Source organism: Thalassophryne amazonica, chromosome 8 (genome assembly GCF_902500255.1).
Source record: "Thalassophryne amazonica chromosome 8, fThaAma1.1, whole genome shotgun sequence".
Classification (NCBI taxonomy): domain Eukaryota; kingdom Metazoa; phylum Chordata; class Actinopteri; order Batrachoidiformes; family Batrachoididae; genus Thalassophryne; species Thalassophryne amazonica.
In genome coordinates this window covers 93,349,516-93,370,041 of record NC_047110.1, presented here as the reverse complement: position 1 = coordinate 93,370,041, position 20,526 = coordinate 93,349,516, and the positions used below count along the sequence as shown (strand labels likewise).

The window sequence follows — 20,526 nt, the reverse complement described above, 5'->3', positions numbered from 1 at the left end:
CCATGCATCCAGAAAGAATTCACAGTGTTCCAGTTTTTCCACATTTTGTCATGTTACAGCCTTATTCCAAAATGGAGTATATTGTCCCCCCCCCCCCCCCCCCCACCCCTCAAAATTGTACTCCCAACACCTTATAATGACAACATGAGAAAGGTTTTTTGAAATTTTTACAAATTTATTAAAAATAAAAAGCTAAGAAATCACATGTACATAAGTATTCACACTGTTTGCTCAATGCTTTGTTGATACACCTTTGGTAGTAATTACAGCCTCATGTCTTCTTGAATGTAATGCCACAAGCTTGGTGCACCTATCTTTGGACAGATTTGTCCATTTCTGTTTGCACCAGCTCTCAAGCTTCATCAGGTTGGATCTCTGACAGACTGACCATTGGATTCTTGGTCACCTCCTTGACTATAAGGCCCTTCTCCACTGATCATTCAGTTTCGATGGGCGGCCAGCTCTTGGAAAAGTCCTGATGGAGGCCACTGTGCTCACTGGGACCTTCAAAGCAGCAGAAATGTTTCTGTACCCTTCTCCAGATTTGTGCCTGGAGACAATCCTGTCTTGGAGGTCTACAGACAATTCTTTTGACTTTGTGCTCTGACATGTACGGTCAACTGTGGGACCTTATATGTAGACAGGTGTGTGCCTTTCCAAATCATGGCCAATCAACTGAATTTATCCCAGGTGGACTCCAGTTAAGTTGTAGAAGCATCTCAAGGACAATCAGAGGGAACAGGATGCGTGTGAGCTCAAATTTGGCAAAGGCTGTGAATACTTATGTACATGCGATTTCTTAGTTATGTATTTCTAATAAATTTGCAAAAATCTTTAAAAAAAAACTTTTTCACATTGTCATTATGGGGTATTGTGTGTAGAATTTTGATGAAAAAAAGAATTTCATCCATTTTGAAATAAGGCTGTAACATAACAAAATGTGGAAAAAGTGAAGTTCTGTGAATACTTTCCGGATGCACTGGGTGTGGAAGAAATAAGTTGTTATAGCAAATGTTGCTCTGTAAATGTTCATTTTTCACAGGGTGCAGTTCTGTATGTTTTTCTTCTCTCTCCTGCAAGCTGCACAGATTAGGATGGATCCTGTGGTGTTTGGATACTCTTGAGTTCACCTGACAGGCTGAGCTCTACGGGAGCTGGAAAGACCAAGAATGATTCCATAATTTTTTTTTTTTTAAGGGCGGTGTGCTGAAATATTTCCATGTTTTCTCTGTCAGTAAGTAGGCTTCCATATGAATTGCTTTCTCACTGCATGCCTGTGTTCTTTGTGGTTCAGGTGACTTGGTGACACGGGCCATGCACCACCTGCATCCGCTGTATATAAAGAACCACAACAATGGGACGCCGATCCACCAGAAGAGCTGTGTTATTCACTGGGCGCCTGAGGCCATCTACACACTGTGCTACTTCATGCACTGCCCTCACATGGAGTGGGAGAATCCCAATGTTGAGCCCTCCAAGGTCATGCTGCAGACAGAGAGGTAAAGTTTTACACCGTATGTGCACCCACTCCTTTCAAAGAGTAATACAATTCAGTTTAGCTTATTGTCATTATACAGAGCAGAACCAGTGCACTGAAATCTGCAGGATCAATCAGCATCAACATAACAAGTGCAAAAAACGCAATGGAATAAAATACAGTAATATACATTAACATACAATGTAAGGCAAGATAAAGATATAATGGCAGATGAAAACTTCTCGCATTTACAGATGCTGGTTGGATGCATGTGGATGCACAAGTTCTTCAGGAAAAATAGATAGCACATTCCAATTCCTATGCTCTATACCAGGGCTTTTCAAAGTGTGGGAGATTGAGCCCCCCCTCACAGAATAAATGAATAGCTGCCCCCCACCACCACCACCGACACACATACACACAATTTCAACATCTTTGTGTGTTTCTTTTTATTCTTTTACACATCTTAAATACATTTTAAAAGTATTTGTGCATTTTTAAGGAACTGACTATGGATTTACACATTTTACAGCCTTTGTAGACATTTTAAATGTTTTTAAAGAACTTTCTATTCTTTCACATATTTTACACCCTTTTCAAACATTTTAAACATGGTTTTAAAGAACTTTCTATTCTTTCACATATTTTACACCCTTTTCAATCATTTTAAACATGGTTTTAAAGAACTTTCTATTTTTTCACATATTTTACACCCTTTTCAATCATTTTAAACATGGTTTTAAAGAACTTTCTATTCTTTCACATATTTTACACCCTTTTCAAACATTTTAAACATGGTTTAAAGAACTTTCTATTCTTTCACATATTTTACACCCTTTTCAATCATTTTAAACATGGTTTTAAAGAACTTTCTATTATTCTATTTTTATCTTTTGTCATATTTTAAGCATCGTTTTTTAAAACATCTCTGTGTTTTTAAACATCTTTGGCATAACTAATATTTTAACATAAAAAATAAGGGATGGGTATTGATAAGATTTTATCGATATCGATTCCACTTATCAATCTGATTCCTTATCACTTCCCTTATCAATGCCTCCTGTAAATTTTCTGTTAACTAAAAGTAGGCTTTACAGGTTTTCTATGTCAATAACATTTTATTGAGTCTCAAAGTAAATAAATATGAAATTGGCAACTGGATCCTTGATCTCTGGACATAAATAAAAATAAACAAAATCTGTAGTTTTTCTCAAAAGCATTTCCTTTCAGACATTAATGGCATGAATCTAACTCCATACCTCTGAGCTGAGCTCTTACAGCTGGCTGTGCTGCAAGTCAACATCAGTGTAATTCATAAAGAATGCAGGACGTGTCATTATGGGAGGAAAAAAACATTTTAGTCTGTTGTCTGTCTTACAACGTTTGGAAAGAGGTAGCATTTGATTTGAAATGGTGATTTGCTTTGAAGTTATTAATTCCGACCGGGCTCTGTCTCAGTAGAGAGCCGCGCAGCGTTTAGAGCTGCGAACAGAAAGGAGGATGATTCTCGTTTCTTCCCTGCAACAAGACAAGAGTCCCAGTTAGTGACTTTAATCCGCACAAATGTGACTCACGTTTGACATTTTTAAATGGCCTTTCTGAAAAGCAGCAAAACAATGAACCAACAAAGCAGTAGATCGGAGCACTGCTTCGTTGGTCCAAGCTTCAAAAGTGGAGCCGTTACAGAAGCAGTTGATTACAGACCCACTGCAGGGTCTGCAATCAATGTAAAGAAGTGATCATTTTCCTGATAAAACACCCTCAAAAACAACAGCCACTCTGAAGGACCGATAAGGGAATCTTTAAGAAAGAAGGCTATTGGTGTCAGTGGATCGAATCTCTTTTTTTTTTAATGATTCTCGAAAAGAACCAGTTCACGATACCCAACCCTCACGCCCCCCTGAACAACTCTGGCGCTCCCCACGGGGTGCATCTCACAGTTTGAAAACCACTGCTCTATACTGTGCATCTGGAAAGTATTCACAGCGCTTCACTTTTTCCACATTTTGTTATGTTGCAGCCTTATTCCAAAATGGATTAAATTAATTTTGTCCCTCAAAATTCTACTGAGCTCTTTGGTGTGATTGCCAGGTGTCATGATTGGAGGAAACCAGGCACCATCCCGACAGTGAAGCATGGTGGTGGCAGCAACATGCTGTGGGGATGTTTTTCAGCAGCAGGAACTGGGAGACTAGTCAGGATTGAGGGAAAGATGAATGCAGCAATGTACAGAGACATCCTGGATGAAAACCTGCTCCAGAGCCACCATGTGTCACCATGAATTCAAAAGAGGTTGAATAGCTCAGCACGTAACCTGAACACGACCCTCTCTTCAAGTCCAAACCAGCTTAGCTAACAGGCAAAACTCAATTTGGGTTTTTATTCAATTATATTTTTGGGGGACTGCGGCAGTCTTAGTGATTTGCTTTGTTGTGATTATTAAAAGTTATGAGCCACTTAGTTTCTTAGTAATCATACATTAACGGGGCTTAACAGATCACGCTACTGAAAGCTGCTAAAAGTGCTACGCCATAAGCATACAACATTAAATACAATGAGAATTTCATTCAGTGTGAATTTTACAGAAGAAACTTCTTAGATTATCCGTTAGGACATTTCACCACGTAACAAGCTGTATTATTTCAGGTGTTTGTAGTAAAATTCTTAAAATGACAGACACAGCCCTCCATCATTGAGTCGACACAGGGAGAGTCAGGATTGGCTCAGGTGCTGTCACTCAAAGCGACCACACCCCCGGTTATACATGACTTTATGGCTTCAAACCCCTAAAACTAAGAAGTTAGAAAAAAATTCTTTACCTTGTACATTTGTCATGGAGGGGGAAACTGTCTATAGAAACCAAAACCCATTTTTTGTACCAGGCTTTAAACCTCTTTATTTCTGTTCAAAGGTTGGACATTTTGACTTGGAGTTGGATGTGTTGGACAGTGTGTCCCATGACCCTGCCCGCCAGGTGCCATGATGCATACTGTTCTTTGCTTTTCACGCCACACAGACAGGACACAGTTTTGATATGACACATACCATTTTAGATAAACAACACGAGCAGGTCACCTGCAAATAAATGTCAAATGCAACAATTTTCAACCAATCACATAGCTTTACTGATCCACGCATAGTAGACCTAATGCTCGCCTATCTGGGTGCGGGCCGAGAACAGACTTAAAATGTAGGCAGGGTGCTAGGTCAAGACTCTTGTACGCAGCTCCAGATGGGGAAGGTTTGCTGTAAGAGTCCAGCGCTGTCGTAATGACTCTCTGTTCATTCTGTGAAGGTATCTTTTTAATACAACATCTGATTTTGAACTCCGTTAGCTGTCGGTCTTTTGGATCTTTGAGTTCACTCACCACATTAAACTATTGAGGGGATCCGAAGGCAGACAATCCCCTACAACTATGGTGCCGTGACCCGGATTCGAACCAAGGTTGCTGCAGCAACAACGCTAACCACTATACGATCACAAACCTGGGATGTGGCGAGGTGAGGGCGGGGGGGCACTGTAGACCTGTTGGGGACTGTAGAGCTGGTGGCCGGGGCCGTCAGCCACCTTCGCCAACCTGGGCCCTTCCAAGCCGACTCGCTCTGCAGCACCATGCTCACTTTTGGAGTATGGTGTCGAACATGATCACTTTTGGAGCCAGCCTCAAGTGGCCGGTCAAGGAGCTGCAACGTTTTCTCCTTCCAGTAGGGCGTCATCTGAGGCCGGCAAAGCTTACCGCACTCACTTAGTGAGAAGCAGGTGTACACTCTGGACAGGATGCAGTCTGTTGCAGGGCCACATATAGACAAACACGTTCAGACTCTCACTCACATATGGTCAGTTTAGACTCACCAATTCACTTAATCTGCATGTCTTCAGAAGTTGGAAGAAGCTGTAGAGAACCCACACAAACACAGGTCGAACACGGGAGCTCCACATAGACAAGACCAGGTCAGAAGCAAACCAGGACTTCCTCATTTACATAGTGCTGCCTACTTCATGTGACCACCTGCTGTCATGTTATTCTTAGTAAATCTCCCACAAAACATTCACCCACTGGACGGCATTCAGCACTCGCTGTGTGGGATCAGTAAATCAGAGCCTGTTCAGGCCTTTCTTCTGTTTCTGGTGTCCATCACCTGGAAAAGTCGTATCCCTCCAATATGGCTCCTTTAACTTTGTTGTAATCTATAACAGAATCTTCAGAGCGACTTGAGTCCACTTTCAATGCTTTGCCATTCAACAGACTGTCAATCTCTCAGCCAATTAGCGGTGACAGCAACCTTTTCCAACCTTTGCAAATAACTGTCCAGCTCTTCTTTACCACCCACCAAGTTTTGGTAGCTTCAGCACCTTTGAGACATAATCCAGTGGCGCTGTAGTGCCTCTCTGCGACTCTGCTCAAAAACATCTAATTTCTAATTCATGAGTGCGTCGAGCCGCTCTTTGTTCTGCGGCCAGTTGAACATCCCTCTGCTCCCTCTCCTCAGCTTGTCATCGTTGAGCCTTTTCCTGTCTTTGTGTGGCTGCTTGAGCTTCTCTCTGTTCCGTCCCTGCAGCAAGTCTTACTTCTCTCTCTCCTCCTCTCAGCATCAGTTTGTGTTTGTTCTCTGGCTTCCACTGCATTCCTGATTTTCTCTCAGCTTGTGCTTTGCTGGTTTTTATTAGTGATGCAAGGAGCGGCATATGCTGTTGCAGTTGCCTTGGTCTCTTATGTACTGTAACTAAGCTTGTGTATGTTTGCAAGATATCTTAAAAATCCCTGAATTGATTGTGATCATACTTGGCAGGTACATTGGGCCTGTCGATGGTAAAAAGTGATTTGACTTTGGTTAAGATCATCAACAGTCAAGGTGACAGGCCAAGGTCAGGCTGTGTGGCCCCATGCTAACATAGAGGAAAAAGGCTAGTTATAGAAATGACTTAAATTTATATATATATATATATATATATTCTACTCTTTAAAATCCCATGTAGCACAACCTCTAGTACCCACCAGACCAAAATAAAAAATAGTAGAAGGTTCACATCTGCAGTCCCTGCTGTTGTTTAGCTCAGGATTTGGATTTGGCATATCACTGTTAAGCAGAAGCCAAACTGTGCACAATGACCCCATCGCTTATTACTAAATAATCCTTTGAAGACTTCTTGAAACTGGGTGGTCTAAACTGAGGATTTGGCTGAAATTATAAATGGGCGACTTAGTCAATGTTGTGCAAAATTTTCGAGTCAGTCAGAATAGAACAACAGTTTTTGAGTCATGCTCCCAGACACACAGACAAACATGCAGACACACAGAACCACTCTCAGTATCCTCTTCCTGCCCTCTGCTGCAATGAACTTCATAAAATTCTGTTTCAGAGAAGTAACCAAACGGCTACTCTGTAAAAACACAATCAGTTTCCATTTTCCGTGTTTGAAGACACGTGGTCAGTCCACTTTACTTCATAACAGACGGTTCCTGGTTCAAGACCACCTCTTCTCATTCTCCATGCACTGTGGAGTTGTGTCAGGAAAGGACATAAAACCTGCCAAAGTCACCATGCAGATCCGTATCAGCTCTGCTGTGGAAATCCTGAGTGAAGACAAAAGAAGGAGAATGTACCTGTGATGTCTGTTTATTTAGCCCTATGATTCTCTTCCCTCTTTGAACAGTGAAAAATGATATGAGATTTTTTTTTAATAATACCATCATCATTCCTCCCACCTGGTGAAGTAATAGAATCTGGTATTGATTAATACATCATGTCCCTGTGCCTGAGCTTATGCTGTGGGATTGTATATACAGTATATCACAAATTTAATGGTCACCAAGACAACGATAAAGGGACATAACAAGATAACAGTGAGATAAAGTGGAAGCTTCCATCTGTCGTTCCCCAGCGGGAGTGTTAGCGGTGCACAGGGCTCCACAACCAATACAGTGACATGTGTCTGTGTTTCAGTATCATCGCCATTTTAGCTGGCCATCTAATTTAAAATGATGTCTTACTGAAGCACAAACTGCACTAACAACAGGGAAATATCATTTTTAGTCTGCTGGAAGATGATGCTGGATCATAAAAACATGCCGCCTTTGTCTATGCTACCTAACTAGCTAGCTAGATAGCCACGTAATGTTTTTTAAACAGTATTATTGTTTAATTTGGCTAGCTGCTTTATGACATTCTGTTGAGGAAGACATTTTTTTCTAATGCTTTATTAAATACTAGCGTGTTGCCTGTGGGGATCCACGGGCTCTAGCTGACATTTTTCAAGGGTGGTAATAAATTATGCAAAGTTTCTATAATGAGTTGGAATGGCGTGTGAGTCAAGAATGTTTTTGGAACCTTAGACCTTAGACTTCAACAGTTTTTAGAAGAGGAACTCAACCCTTGAATTTCCTGTTAATTACATAATTTTTTTAATGTTAATTTACTGTCTTAATGTATTCATAAATTGTTTAGGTTCTTGTTATCATGTACACACTATTATTATTACCACCACCATCATCATCATTATTATTATTTTATTTTATTATTACTTCATTTTTGTCATTTGATTTTTAGATGGACCACAATGGAAATAAGTGTTTTCACTTTCTTGTGTCGCCCATGTATTTTTAATGTATTTCTAATTATATTATGTACTTACATTGGACTTACTAAATAAAATCACATACACACTCTTTTAACATATTTACTGCCCCCTGCTGGAATGGCATGTGAGTCCAGAATGTAATTAGCAACATCCATTGTTCAGTGTTGTTAGCTAACATCCATAGTTTCTCCAAAGATTTTAGTCCTATCGACGTTCCGTTTTGGTGGCGTTCATTCTTGACCCAAAATACATAAGCATACTATACGGCAAATGTCAGCTGTCCACAGTTTGCCCGTGATCAGAGTTATATGCACACATGCAGAGCTTTTTCTCTTTTCTACATTCTGCCGTAAGCATGCACTTTTATTTTTACACACCCACAAAAACAGATGGTGGCGGAAGACATCAAACGGACTACACTTGTCACTCATGGTAACAGCAACATGACAATTAACTAAACTGATTAAATCAATTGAACTACAAAAACACAATAAACAACCCCAAACTGATTTTAAAGTTCACAAATAAATGTAATACATTCAAATAGCTAACAAACCAGATCCAATTTTGTTCAGTTTACAAAATAAAATATATGATTCTGTTGACATACACCATTAATCACCTTTAAATGTACTATTTATATATATTTTGAATTGAAAATCAACAAATAATGCTAATTCACCATAATTAAATAGGGTTTTTTTATTCTCACACTTTTGTAACATTGTTTAACCTACTTTAGTGTAACATATAGTCTACCATAAATGTAAAAAGAACATGCTCTCCTTAATACTAGGACTAGTGGACCCTAGGACGAGTGGGAAATACCCTTGAAAAAAATTACAAGTACCTCAAAATTAGCTTGTTTTTCAGCTTCTTCAGTTTCTGAAGCCTCAGCCTAAGTAGTGATTAAAATTCCCAGTTATTTGGCATGTAGTAGCGGTAATTATTTATTTGGGGCAGTTTCAGTGCTAGCGAGTTAGCATGTAGCTTCCTTTGAAATGAGCTGTTAAGAATATTTGTTTGCAAATTATGTATTTGACTGATGTATATTCTTTGGTAACATCAGGCTGATACCAATTTACACTAATCTTCCAGCTCCACCTTTTACAAACACTTTTATCATTTTCATACTCTTAATGAATAGGGATATTTAATGGATCTTCGGGGTTGCTTTGTGTTTCCAGTTGTAATTCTATCATGATCTGCTCGTGTCCTCCCGCTCACCTCGTGCACAGAAAGCGTTCCGCACTCTTTCTGCAGAGATCATTCTGCACACATCTCTTGCATTACATTCCCAGCTCTCCATGCTTACTCCTGCAATGGCACACCACATGTTTTCCTCTGGAAAGAACGTGCTATTGGCTCTGAAATTGATCCCGTCGGGTGACCTGAGATCAGCAGGAAGTGGCTGTTTGTGCCGGACCCCTCATGCACAAGCCCAGCCAGTATTGATAATTACTGCCACCGACACAGTGGGATATTATCAGTTAATGACATGAGCTCATGACGTCAGTATTAGAAAATGTTTCCATGTGGTCGATTCCCTCAGTCTTTCATGTTGTAGTTTTTGGCCGATTTGTACTTTTCCACAGTGACAGCGAGCATGCCGTCAAAACATAGAATTGAGCCTTTGAACATGTCACCATTTAACAAATCTTCACAGACTTTCCAGTTTTTATGTGAAAAAGCTCATTTCCTGCTGGCGTCTTGCTGCAAAAGTGGGCAGCACGAGTGTGAGTTGATGCTGAGCAGCCCTCCTCTGAGGGCTCCAGACGTTATCACCTGCAAATGGAGCGAGTGATCCTCCTCAGCTCAGTCTCCACAGTTAACCGCTCATTTGACATAGAGTCATTCTAGTGGGACGCAAGGATCCTCCAAAGAGAGTTCTGAAGTTCATTTTTGGACCAGTCATACTCGAAGGACAGTCCAGACCTTCTGGACCTCCTTTCTGAGATGATTTATTGGAAATACCAAAGGACTGGGCCGTGGATTCTCATCAAACTCCAGCATTTTGTTGTTAAAAAGTGCATTATTTTACAAAATATGTCAAATTTTGGCAACATTTTGACATTGTAGCTACCCTCACATCATAAAAATAATGGCTCCCACCAAACACATACCTGGCTTATTTCTGCAGCACTTAAACTTGTTGCAGTTTCTTCTTCTTATTTTTTTTTTGTTTGTTTCATAAAACCAGTGGGATTATTCATGCTGTGACCTGAACATAGTTTTATATAGATCAAAAAGATGCTTACATAATTTAAAAGAATTTATTAGATTTTCATGACTGAAAGGTGTATCCTCCCCGATTTCAATGGGTGGAGAAAATACAAAAATAAAGCCGTGTTCAGAAATAAATACAAATTAATTCATTTTGTGTGATTGTACTATTTGATAAATGCCCACAATTACTGAAGAACAACAAAAAATTATTTTATGTAACAATAAATAAATAACAAAATAAACTAGATCACCGCGCTTGTACAGTGCAAACCTCCGCCAACACTAGTTTCCAATTCCACAAATTCTCACCTTGGAAATTTTTTCAAGGTTAAAGTCCTGTTAGAAGTGGCTTTTCATAAGCTAAAATATTATACAAGATATAGATCAAAATGGCTTTTCAATGTTAAAAGGAATAAAATATCCGCTAAATCTGCAATACAGATCAAATGCAAATCAAACTTAGTCTATTCATGGGGAGTGCCAGTTTGCACCTCATTGTAACAAATGAGAGTGATTGGGGCACATTTGATTGAGATATAATATAAAATATACATTAAATCGGGTTTTCAGTGTTAAATTTAAATGGCCACAAAATCTATAACCTGGATCAGATCTGGATCAAACTTTGTCAGGTGATAGGTAGTGCCAGTCTGCACCTCACTTTCAAATATGAGTGTGATTTGGGCACATTTGATTAAGATATAATGTAAAATATACATTAAATCGGGTTTTCAGTGTTAAATTTAAATGGCCACAAAATCTATAACCTGGATCAGATCTGGATCAAACTTTGTCAGGTGATAGTGAGTGCCAGTCTGCACCTCACTTTCAAATATGAGTGTGATTTGGACACATTTTATTAAGACATAATGTAAAATATACATTAAATCGGGTTTTCAATGTTAAATTTAAATGGCCACAAAATCTATAATCTGGATCAGATCTGGATCAAACTTTGTCAGGTGATAGTGAGTGCCAGTCTGCACCTCACCTTTAAATATGAGTGTGATTGGGGCACATTTGATTAAGATATAATGTAAAATATACATTAAATGGGGTTTTCAATGTTAAATTTAAATGGCCACAAAATCTGTAATCTAGATCAGATCCTGATCAAAGTTTGTCAGTCGATAAAGAATACCATCCTACATAACACTGTCAAATATAAAAGAAAATTTATCTTTTTTGGCAGAGATGAATTTTTGAAAATTCCTTCACTGTTAAAGATAGAGATGTTTCCACTTTTCCAAGATTTTTCCTGACTTTGACCTTTTACGTATGACTTTGACCTTTTATGTATGACCTTGAAAATTGAATCAGTTCTTCCCTATCAGGATATAACTCTTTAGTAAAAATTTCATAATGATATATGAAAAAATGTAGGTTCCAGGCTGTTCACAAACAAACAAACAACATTTACAGATAATTTTCTGTAGACAAATCAAAGAATGGACACATGAATTTCTAAGTGACTGAATATATGCTGGACTTCATACAGACAGCATGGTACTGTATAGAAAATCTGTCTGGAGTGACTTTTTAAGAAAGAGAATATTGAAGGAAGCCAACAAGAAACCCATGAGGATTCTGAAGGCTCAGTGACTGAAGAAAATGTGCGTATAGTGCAACTTTTGTTTTGTGCATTGCCGGTTACACAGCTTCATAGTTGAGTGGAACAGAAAAAGACTTTCTCATAAATAAGATGTAATATTTTAGCTACAGTTTGCACAGAAGGCACATGGGAGACTAGAGCGTAGATTTGATGTATTTTCTTATATTGAAGTTCTTCTCTGCTCCACGCCACCAAGAAGCTGTACCTGGTAAAAAGCATGTGTGCCTCTGTCTCCCCCTACAGGCCCTTTATGATCTTGCCACCTCTGATGGAGTGGGTTCGCGTGGCAGTGGCTCACACGGAACACAGACGCAGCTTCTCTGTGGACAGCGACGACGTTCGGCAGGCCGCCAGACTGCTGCTGCCCGGCGTGGACTGTGAACCACGCCAACTCCGGTGTGTGCGCACAAACCCTTCAGTTGTACCCACGTTCTCCTTTAGAAGAAAAATGACACCATCAAAGACACATTTGCATATTTCCCACACAGTCGTCACTGCCAGGTGTTGTTGGGTGTTCAGTGATACTACTGAGCTGTGCAAACAGTGATTGACGCTGTGTGTTTCACCCTTCAGAACGGACGACTGCTTCTGTGCCTCCAGAAAACTGGACGCCGCCTCTACTGAGGCAAAGTTCCTGCAGGATCTGGGTTTTCGGATGCTCAGCTGTGGACGCACAGACCTGGTGAAGCAGGCTGTCAACCTGCTAGGACCGGACGGTATCAATAGCATGAGTGAGCAGGTTAGCGTCAACACGTTAAATAATGCAAAAACAGCAACGTGCACACTCCAGGCTGCCCTGCAGGCACTGTGCACAATTTTATTGTGTTGTATTTTGTCCAGCAGCTTGTCTTATAAACAAGTATGAAATGTGAACATGCTGCTCCAATACACTAAATCATGAGAACTCATTGTGTAACTTAATGGCCCAGAGCATGTTTTGATTCTTTAGGCAACAGTGCACATGAGCATGAAGACACTAGAGGCTATAGCGGGTATACATTAATAAGTACAGCATCATTAAAGCTACAGTGTGTAGAATTTAGTGTCATTTAGTGGTGAGTTTACAGATTGCATTTTGTTTCTCTATATGTTTTTGCTTCTTTGATGATTCATGCTCCTCTACCTTTTTGTGATCAGCAATATGTACGATTGTCCATTTAAAAAAATGAGACATCTTAAAGTTGTTAGCTCGCATTAGCATCCAGTAGACAGTATATAGGGGAGCAACCACTGATTCCTCTTCTTTATTCGTCAGTCTTCCAGCCATTCTCCAAAATGCAAAAGTCTGAGTAAGTTTGATCCTTTTGGGCTACTGTATCAACATGGTGATGCGACATGGCGGCCTCCATGAGGGGGCCCGCTCCCATGTAGATATGAAGGGGCCGTTCTAAGCTCATGCAAACACATTGATTCATTATATGTTAATGAACAGATGCCTGTGAAAGCTATCATCCATTTCTGCTAATAAACACCTCTAAATCTGACACACTGTGGTTTTACAGATGTGATAGATGTTTATGGTAAAAACACAATTCATTGCCTGGTGGAAATCTGTTCTTTGACCCCAGTGACCTTGACATTCACATAAATGAACTTTGACTGGCCTTTCCAGGCCAATTCCAGAATCCACCTGCACTGTGCCCCACGTTTGGTGCAAATTGGGTTGAAAAATCTAATTTCTTGACACTGTTGTCCTTGAGCTTTGTCAAAATTAATCATGTATGGCCAATATCTACATTCCAAATGTGGTAGAGATCAGAAAAAGGACTGAAGCAGTATAGGACCACAAACAAAGCATCACACATGACCTTGACATGAATGATTGACCTTTGGTAAATTTGTCCCAGCTCAAACCAAACTCAAATTCCTTGTATTCTTGTGTATACTTTGCAAGTAAAGGCTATTCTGATTCTGATTCTGATGTCTGGTGTAAATCAGAGTGAAATGAATCCAGATTTTGAACTTTGGCCCCCAATGATTGACCTTTGGTTAATTTGACCCTGCTTGGACTATTCAGGAACCCACTTTTTTATACATATGTGTGTCAATTTGCTGCATATCAGAGTGCTGAGTGACTTTTGCCAAAACAAGGACAATTTCTAGGCCCGCTTTCATCCACATACCAAGTTTTGTGAAAAAGGATCTCATAAAAGTTTAAGCAGTATCACAGTGTTGCTTCTTTGAACTTTGTAAAGGCCATCATGGTTTTATATTCCTGCCGCTGTGTGATACTTTAAAAGGTTTTAAACTTTGTAGTTCAATTATAAAGTGATGACTTGGTGACTTTTTTTAAAATTCAGTTAAATTGGATGTTTTGACTTCTGTATTAGAGTTGCCGAGAATCATCAGTGAACTTCAGTAAGGAATTTGATGTGAGCTCAGAAATGATCTGCTTGCTGTTGTTCTTTGAACCTGAACAGGGAATGACACCTTTGATGTACGCTTGTGTCCGTGGAGACGAGGCCATGGTGCAGATGCTGCTGGATGCAGGTGCTGATATTAACAGTGAGGTCAGTGTTGATGAATTCTATATCACTTCTAGTTCTGGCAATGTGCAGATCTTTTTTTTTTTTCTGTGAGTGATGTGAGGACATCGGTGTGCTGTAAAGGCATTTTTTTTTAAATCTGTAAATAGTTGTGTAATGGTGGAGAAAACCACATGTGGTCCAAATGATCGTGTCTTTGTTCACTCCTTGTGTTTAAATGCTGAGGGTCTTGATGGCACTGATGGCTTTGTCAAACCCCATCTTCCAAAATAATGTTTTAAAGGGGTCATATTGTGCAAACAAAAATGATATGCCTTTCACTGTTGAATATACTGTAGTTGGGATTTAACATTAAACATCCTCAAAATTCTGCAATTGTATGATTGTGCATGCAGAAGCACCACTGTATTATGCAAAATTTAGGCTTGAAACAGCTAATTTAGAATTTTGTGACATATGTTACAGATATCCATGTCTGAATTCTTGCTTGAGCTTGTGAGATGCACAGTGAGCTGCTCTGCATTCTGTGTGACACACACACAAACACACATGGGCTGTTCAGCCTGATTGCTCCTGCTTGGTCTCCTTTTCACAGCTTTTGCGATCTCACCAAGATTTGCTTGTTCACAGCTGGAGCCCGTCCAGGCTGGTGGAGATGCTGTTCTCCTGGCATTGCAAACTTTTTTTTGTTTCAGTCTGAGAGATGGGTATCATCCCTACAGATTGGAAGAAAGGTCTTGTTGTCCCAGTTTGGAAAGGAAAGGTTTTTGACTGTGTTGAATGTTTGGTCTCCAAAGTAAATGTTGACTTCTATTGGATTCTATGACATGTGATGTATGTTACCCCATAACGTGACAACTAAGCATTACACATGGTGCAAACTATTCCTTAAAAAAAAAAACTAAAAAAAAAAAAACTATTATCTCAACCAATAATTTGCATCACTTTTTTACCAAAATTATAGCAACTTGAACTTTTGACCCCTGTACAAACTGAAATTGACCTTTGTCACCATTCTTTCTGTTTTTACCCCATAACTCTATAACATTCAGTCACAGATAGTCCAAACTATACGTTTTTGGAATCTTTTTCATCAGACAAATAATATGGTATAGTTTTCAGTATCATTGGAGCATCTTTTAATTGTGACCCCTGTGTAATTCTTCAATTGACCCCTGCCTGGCTGCCTATAAAAAATTCAATTGGCCACTCAGTTTTTTTCAAAACAGTAAAGTCTAAGGAGTATTTGTGCCAATTTTGGTGCTTCTATCACCATTTGCAGGATTTCACTGTAAATATTCTCTTATCCACGGCACTATATTGCCACTGCCTCTGCTCGCCTTTTAGTCACCACTAGGGGCAGCACTACATACAGAAGCAGAAAGGTGACATAGATGGTGCCCAGAAGAAGAAGCCAGTGGTTGATAGCAGAGCGTAACTTGCCATTCTGAAGTGGTTGAACAGAAATTAATAAATTGTGAACTGAACGTAAATTTCAAATGGGTACATTTATGCATTACAGCAGCCACAACTGGCAGATGTGTTGATTCGGTTTTGACATTTGGAAATCCTAAAATTACTGCTTGTATAATAATATTCTGGAAATCCATAGCAACAGCCAGTTTTTAATTATATTGAAAGAACAATCCCAGACTCTGTGTATTGTGTGGGTTAATTTTGATGCATGGGGACATTTTGGATACAAACTATGTTTAAGCCACATGGTGACCTTTATGAGGTCAACGTCAGTGTGTATAATATGACCTCTTTAATATTTCAGATCCATTCATCTGTACATTAAATGCTGCAAAACTGTCTAATTCTTGGAACTGTTGTTAATATTAGATATTCTGTTAACATTTGAACCTACGTAATTTATTTTCTCTGCATGATTCAGCTCTGTTTGACTCTGAAACCTCCCTGCCTCTGCCTCAGGCTTTGCTGCACTTTACAGGTGTATTAAATGGTGTGATGACAATCTGATGCTTTTGAGGATTGTGAAAAGATGATGCACTTCACTTGCTAAATCTTTTTTATGTATACATACAAATGTCCTAGCTTTTGTGTGCAAATTGAATTGAAGGATTCAGATGTAAGACCCAGTAATGCTGTTTAAAATGGAAATTTAAAGGAAAACACATCACAAAATGCACAGATTTCCATAAATAAAATAAAAACAGCATGTTCAAATTCTTTAATACTTTGCAGGCTGATAGTTACCTCAGCACCACGTGCATGCGGGCCTCATGTCAAAATGTGTGCTTTACTGGGTTTTGCATCTGAACTCTTCAGTTCCTCCTCAAGTCCGCAGAACAATCTTTGTTCCCATGCAAACTTCAGAGGTCGAGGACTTGTGATCCCAGTCTTTGTTAGTCACCTCAGCAGCAACATGTCCCATCAGCCATTGTGTCAGAAGAGATTTGCAGCCCACTGCATTCATGACCCCCCCACGGCCAAAGCACAATCACTGTCGACTAAAACAGGAAGCCTCACTGTCAAACGTGATTGAATTTCACTTTTTCAGTTTTAATATTTGACTCTTTGTTTTGCACGTTGCCTCTGGTTTGGATGCGAGAAACTCGGCAGATTTTACAGCTTCCCCGAAAGTGTGAATCATATAATCAGCAGCTTCCCTTCTACCTCGGAAGTGATTTTCCCAGAGCGGCTCGTGCAGAACGTTTGCCTTTGTGTGCTTTGCTTGTGTGATTGTGTCTCTTGCATGTTCCACTTTTCATTTTGCTCATGTTTATTCATGGCAGTCTCGTGGTGTCCCAGAGCAGAGAGAGGTCAGAGCACATCCCTGCCAGAGAAACCACAGCCGAGGGTGCAGATATCAAAGTGAAATTCCTAAACGACAGATCAATCTGCGGTGTTGGTTAGAAAGGGGACAGGATGACGTTTTTAGTTAATTGCTTGAGTTTCTCCCCCATCTGTGCTACATAGACCATGTAGTCGTGTTAATGGCTTCCTAATATCTCCCCCCCCCCCCACTTTCCTCTCATGTGTCCCCCTCCCCTCCTCCCTCTCCCTTCCTGTGTCCCTTCCCCAGGTGCCAAACTCAGTGCACAAGCACCCCTCAGTCTTTCCCGAAACGCGGCAGGCGACGCCCCTCACTTTTGCCGTGTTGCACGGACACGTGCCCGTGGTGCAGGTAGTGACGCCCTCTCTCACCTGTGACGCTCTTCGTCTGTGGTTGTGCTTCAGCTTATGGTTGGTCATCATCCTCGTGTGTGTCATCAGAGAACCTTCGGATTTGGTTCTGATCGAAAGTTTTCCTAACAGTTTCCTGTCTGATCGTGTGTCTTGCTCACGGCCTCCTCTCACCAAAGTGCATTTTCTTTTAAAGCAAATTGATCAGGCTGCATTTAGGAAAGTGGAAAGTGGAAGCGCAGCATTTTAATCATTATCAAACTCACACAGCTAATGTCCTCTAAGTGATTCCCACATTGGATTTTTAATTAAGCTCTAGTGTAGTGATCCTAAAGTGTGGACCATAAGAGTACATTAAAAAGAACTGGGAAAAAAGGTCCTTGAGCTTCAATTTTGATACATTTTATTAAAATTATGCCCAAATAATTATGATTATGTTGAAACTATAATCAGAAGTAGTAAAACAAAACCATCGGATTCACATTAGGCGTTATTCTCCTTTTGTCTGACTTAGTTTAATGTTAAGGCTGCAACTGTTTTTTTCAGAATCAGTTACTCAGTTGGTTATTTATTGATTAATCAGTTAGTTTTTAGGCCCATAAAATGTCAGAAAATGGTGAAAAATACCAAGCAGTGCTTTCCAGAGCCCAGTATGATACTTTCAAATTTCTTGTTTTGTCCACATCCCAAAGATATTCAGTTTACTCAAATGATCATATCAGAAGATTTTTCAGATTTCAAGTTGGTTGCAGCATTCACACTCAAACCGAATGTGTGCAGTTTTGTAAACACAACAGATACAAAGGCAAAAAATGGAAAAATAAAGATGTTTCTATTCAGGCTGAAATTGTAATGGTTGTTGTTGTTATTATTATTATTATTTCCCATTGTAATTTCCAAACTTCTGTTTGAAAGTGCATATACTTTTTGCAGGTCATGATGACATAGTAATAAATGGGCTTGTTGAGTTCACTCTTCCAGTGACAAACTGTATTTCCATATATCCCACACATACACGTTCCTGCAGCAAATGTAATGACAATAAAAGTTTTTTAGCCAGTATAATGTGTCAGATATTCATGCTTTAAAAAAAGATTAAATGACACATAAAATAAGCAGCAGCTGACAGTTCAGGAAACAATAAAAATCAATAAAGCAGTAAAAGAGGCTATAAACAGTTGTGGGGAAATGCTTTTTTGATATTTGCCCAATTAATGTTCTCTACATTTTAACACATAAAATCTTTCTGGCAAACACTGGAATCAAATGAGACTTTCAATATGCACGTCTGTGATTTTGTGGGTTTTTGAAAAGCAAAATTTGACTTTTGAGTACAAAGTGAATACTGGTGAAGAAAAATCAGATCCACTGACCTGATTTAAAATCTGATTCACGCACAGCCAGCTGATCTCTCTCTCTCTCTCTCTCTCTCTCTGTTTCCTTCTATCTGTATCTCTCTTAATATCTCATCTCTATCATTTTATACTTTATCCTTATCACTCTAATCACTATCTCATTTCTCTCTCTCTCTCTCTCTCTCTCTCTCCCCCTATTTCCTTCTCTCTGTATCTCTCTTAATGTCTCATCTCTATCATTTTTATACTTTATTCCTATCACATCTATCTCATTTATATTTCTCTCCCTTTCCCCCTTTCCTTTCCCTGTCTCTTTATTTCTATTTCCTTCTCTCCCTCCTTCTGTCCCTCTCTCTCTTAATGTCTCATCTCTGTCATTTGCATACTTTATCCCTATCATCTCTGTCACTCTAATCACGATCTCCTTCATCTCTCTCTCTCTCTCCCCTCCCCCTTTCCTTTCCTTATCTCTATTTCCTTCTCTCCATCTTTCTGTCCCTCTCTCTCTTAATGTCTCATCTCTATCATTTTTATATTTTTATCCCTTTCATCTCTATCACTCTTATCACTATCTCATCTCTCTCTTCTTCTCTCTCTATTTCCTTCTCTCCCTCTTTCATCTCTCTTAATGTCTCATCTCTATCATTTTTATACTTTATCCCTATCACCTCTATCTCATTTATATTTCTCTCCCTTTCCCCCTTTCCTTTCCCTGTCTCTCTATTTCTGTTTCCTTCTGTCCCTCTCTCTCTTTCTCTCTTAATGTCTCATCTCTGTCATTTTTATCCCTTTCATCTCTATCACTCTTATCACTATCTCATCTCTCTCTCTCTCTCTCTTCTTCTCTCTCTATTTTCTTCTCGCTCTCTCTTTCTATCTCTTTTAATGTCTCATCTCTGTCATTTGCATACTTTATCCCTATCATCTCTGTCACTCTAATCACGATCTCCTTCATCTCTCTCTCTCTCCCCTCCCCTTTCCTTTCCTTATCTCTATTTCCTTCTCTCCCTCTTTGTCCCTCTCTCTCTTACTCTCTCTCTTAATGTCTCATCTCTATCATTTTTATATTTTTATCCCTTTCATCTCTATCACTCTTATCACTATCTCATCTCTCTCTTCTTCTCTCTCTATTTCCTTCTCTCTCCCTCTTTCATCTCTCTTAATGTCTCATCTCTATCGTTTTTATACTTTATCCCTATCACCTCTATCTCATTTATATTTCTCTCCCTTTCCCCCTTTCCTTTCCCTGTCTCTCTATTTCTATTTCCTTCTCTCCCTCCTTCTGTCCCTCTCTCTCTTTCGTCTCATCTCTGTCATTTTTATCCCTTTCATCTCTATCACTCTTATCACTATCTCATCTCTCTCTCTCTCTTCTCTCTCTATTTCCTTCTCTCTCTCTCTCTCTTTCTATCTCTTTTAATGTCTCATCTCTGTCATTTGCATACTTTATCCCTATCATCTCTGTCACTCTAATCACGATCTCCTTCATCTCTCTCTCTCCCCTCCCCCTTTCCTTTCCTTATCTCTATTTCCTTCTCTCCCTCTTTCTGTCCCTCTCTCTCTTACTCTCTCTCTTAATGTCTCATCTCTATCATTTTTATATTTTTATCCCTTTCATCTCTATCACTCTTATCACTCTC

The 20,526-nt window shown here is 39.5% G+C and overlaps 1 protein-coding gene across 3 annotated transcripts in view; it reads left to right on the top strand.

Annotated features, from left to right (window-relative positions):
* btbd11b (BTB (POZ) domain containing 11b) overlaps window positions 1-20,526 on the top strand; it is a 268,189-nt gene that overhangs the window by 203,525 nt on the left and 44,138 nt on the right. For 2 of the 3 annotated variants that reach the window (XM_034177005.1, XM_034177004.1), the window contains exons 3-7: window positions 1,295-1,499; window positions 12,139-12,291; window positions 12,469-12,634; window positions 14,316-14,405; window positions 17,431-17,532. In XM_034177005.1, coding sequence (XP_034032896.1) covers window positions 1,295-1,499; window positions 12,139-12,291; window positions 12,469-12,634; window positions 14,316-14,405; window positions 17,431-17,532 — 716 coding nt within the window. The remainder of the gene's footprint in view (window positions 1-1,294; window positions 1,500-12,138; window positions 12,292-12,468; window positions 12,635-14,315; window positions 14,406-17,430; window positions 17,533-20,526) is intronic. The other variant, XM_034177006.1, reaches the window with a different exon arrangement.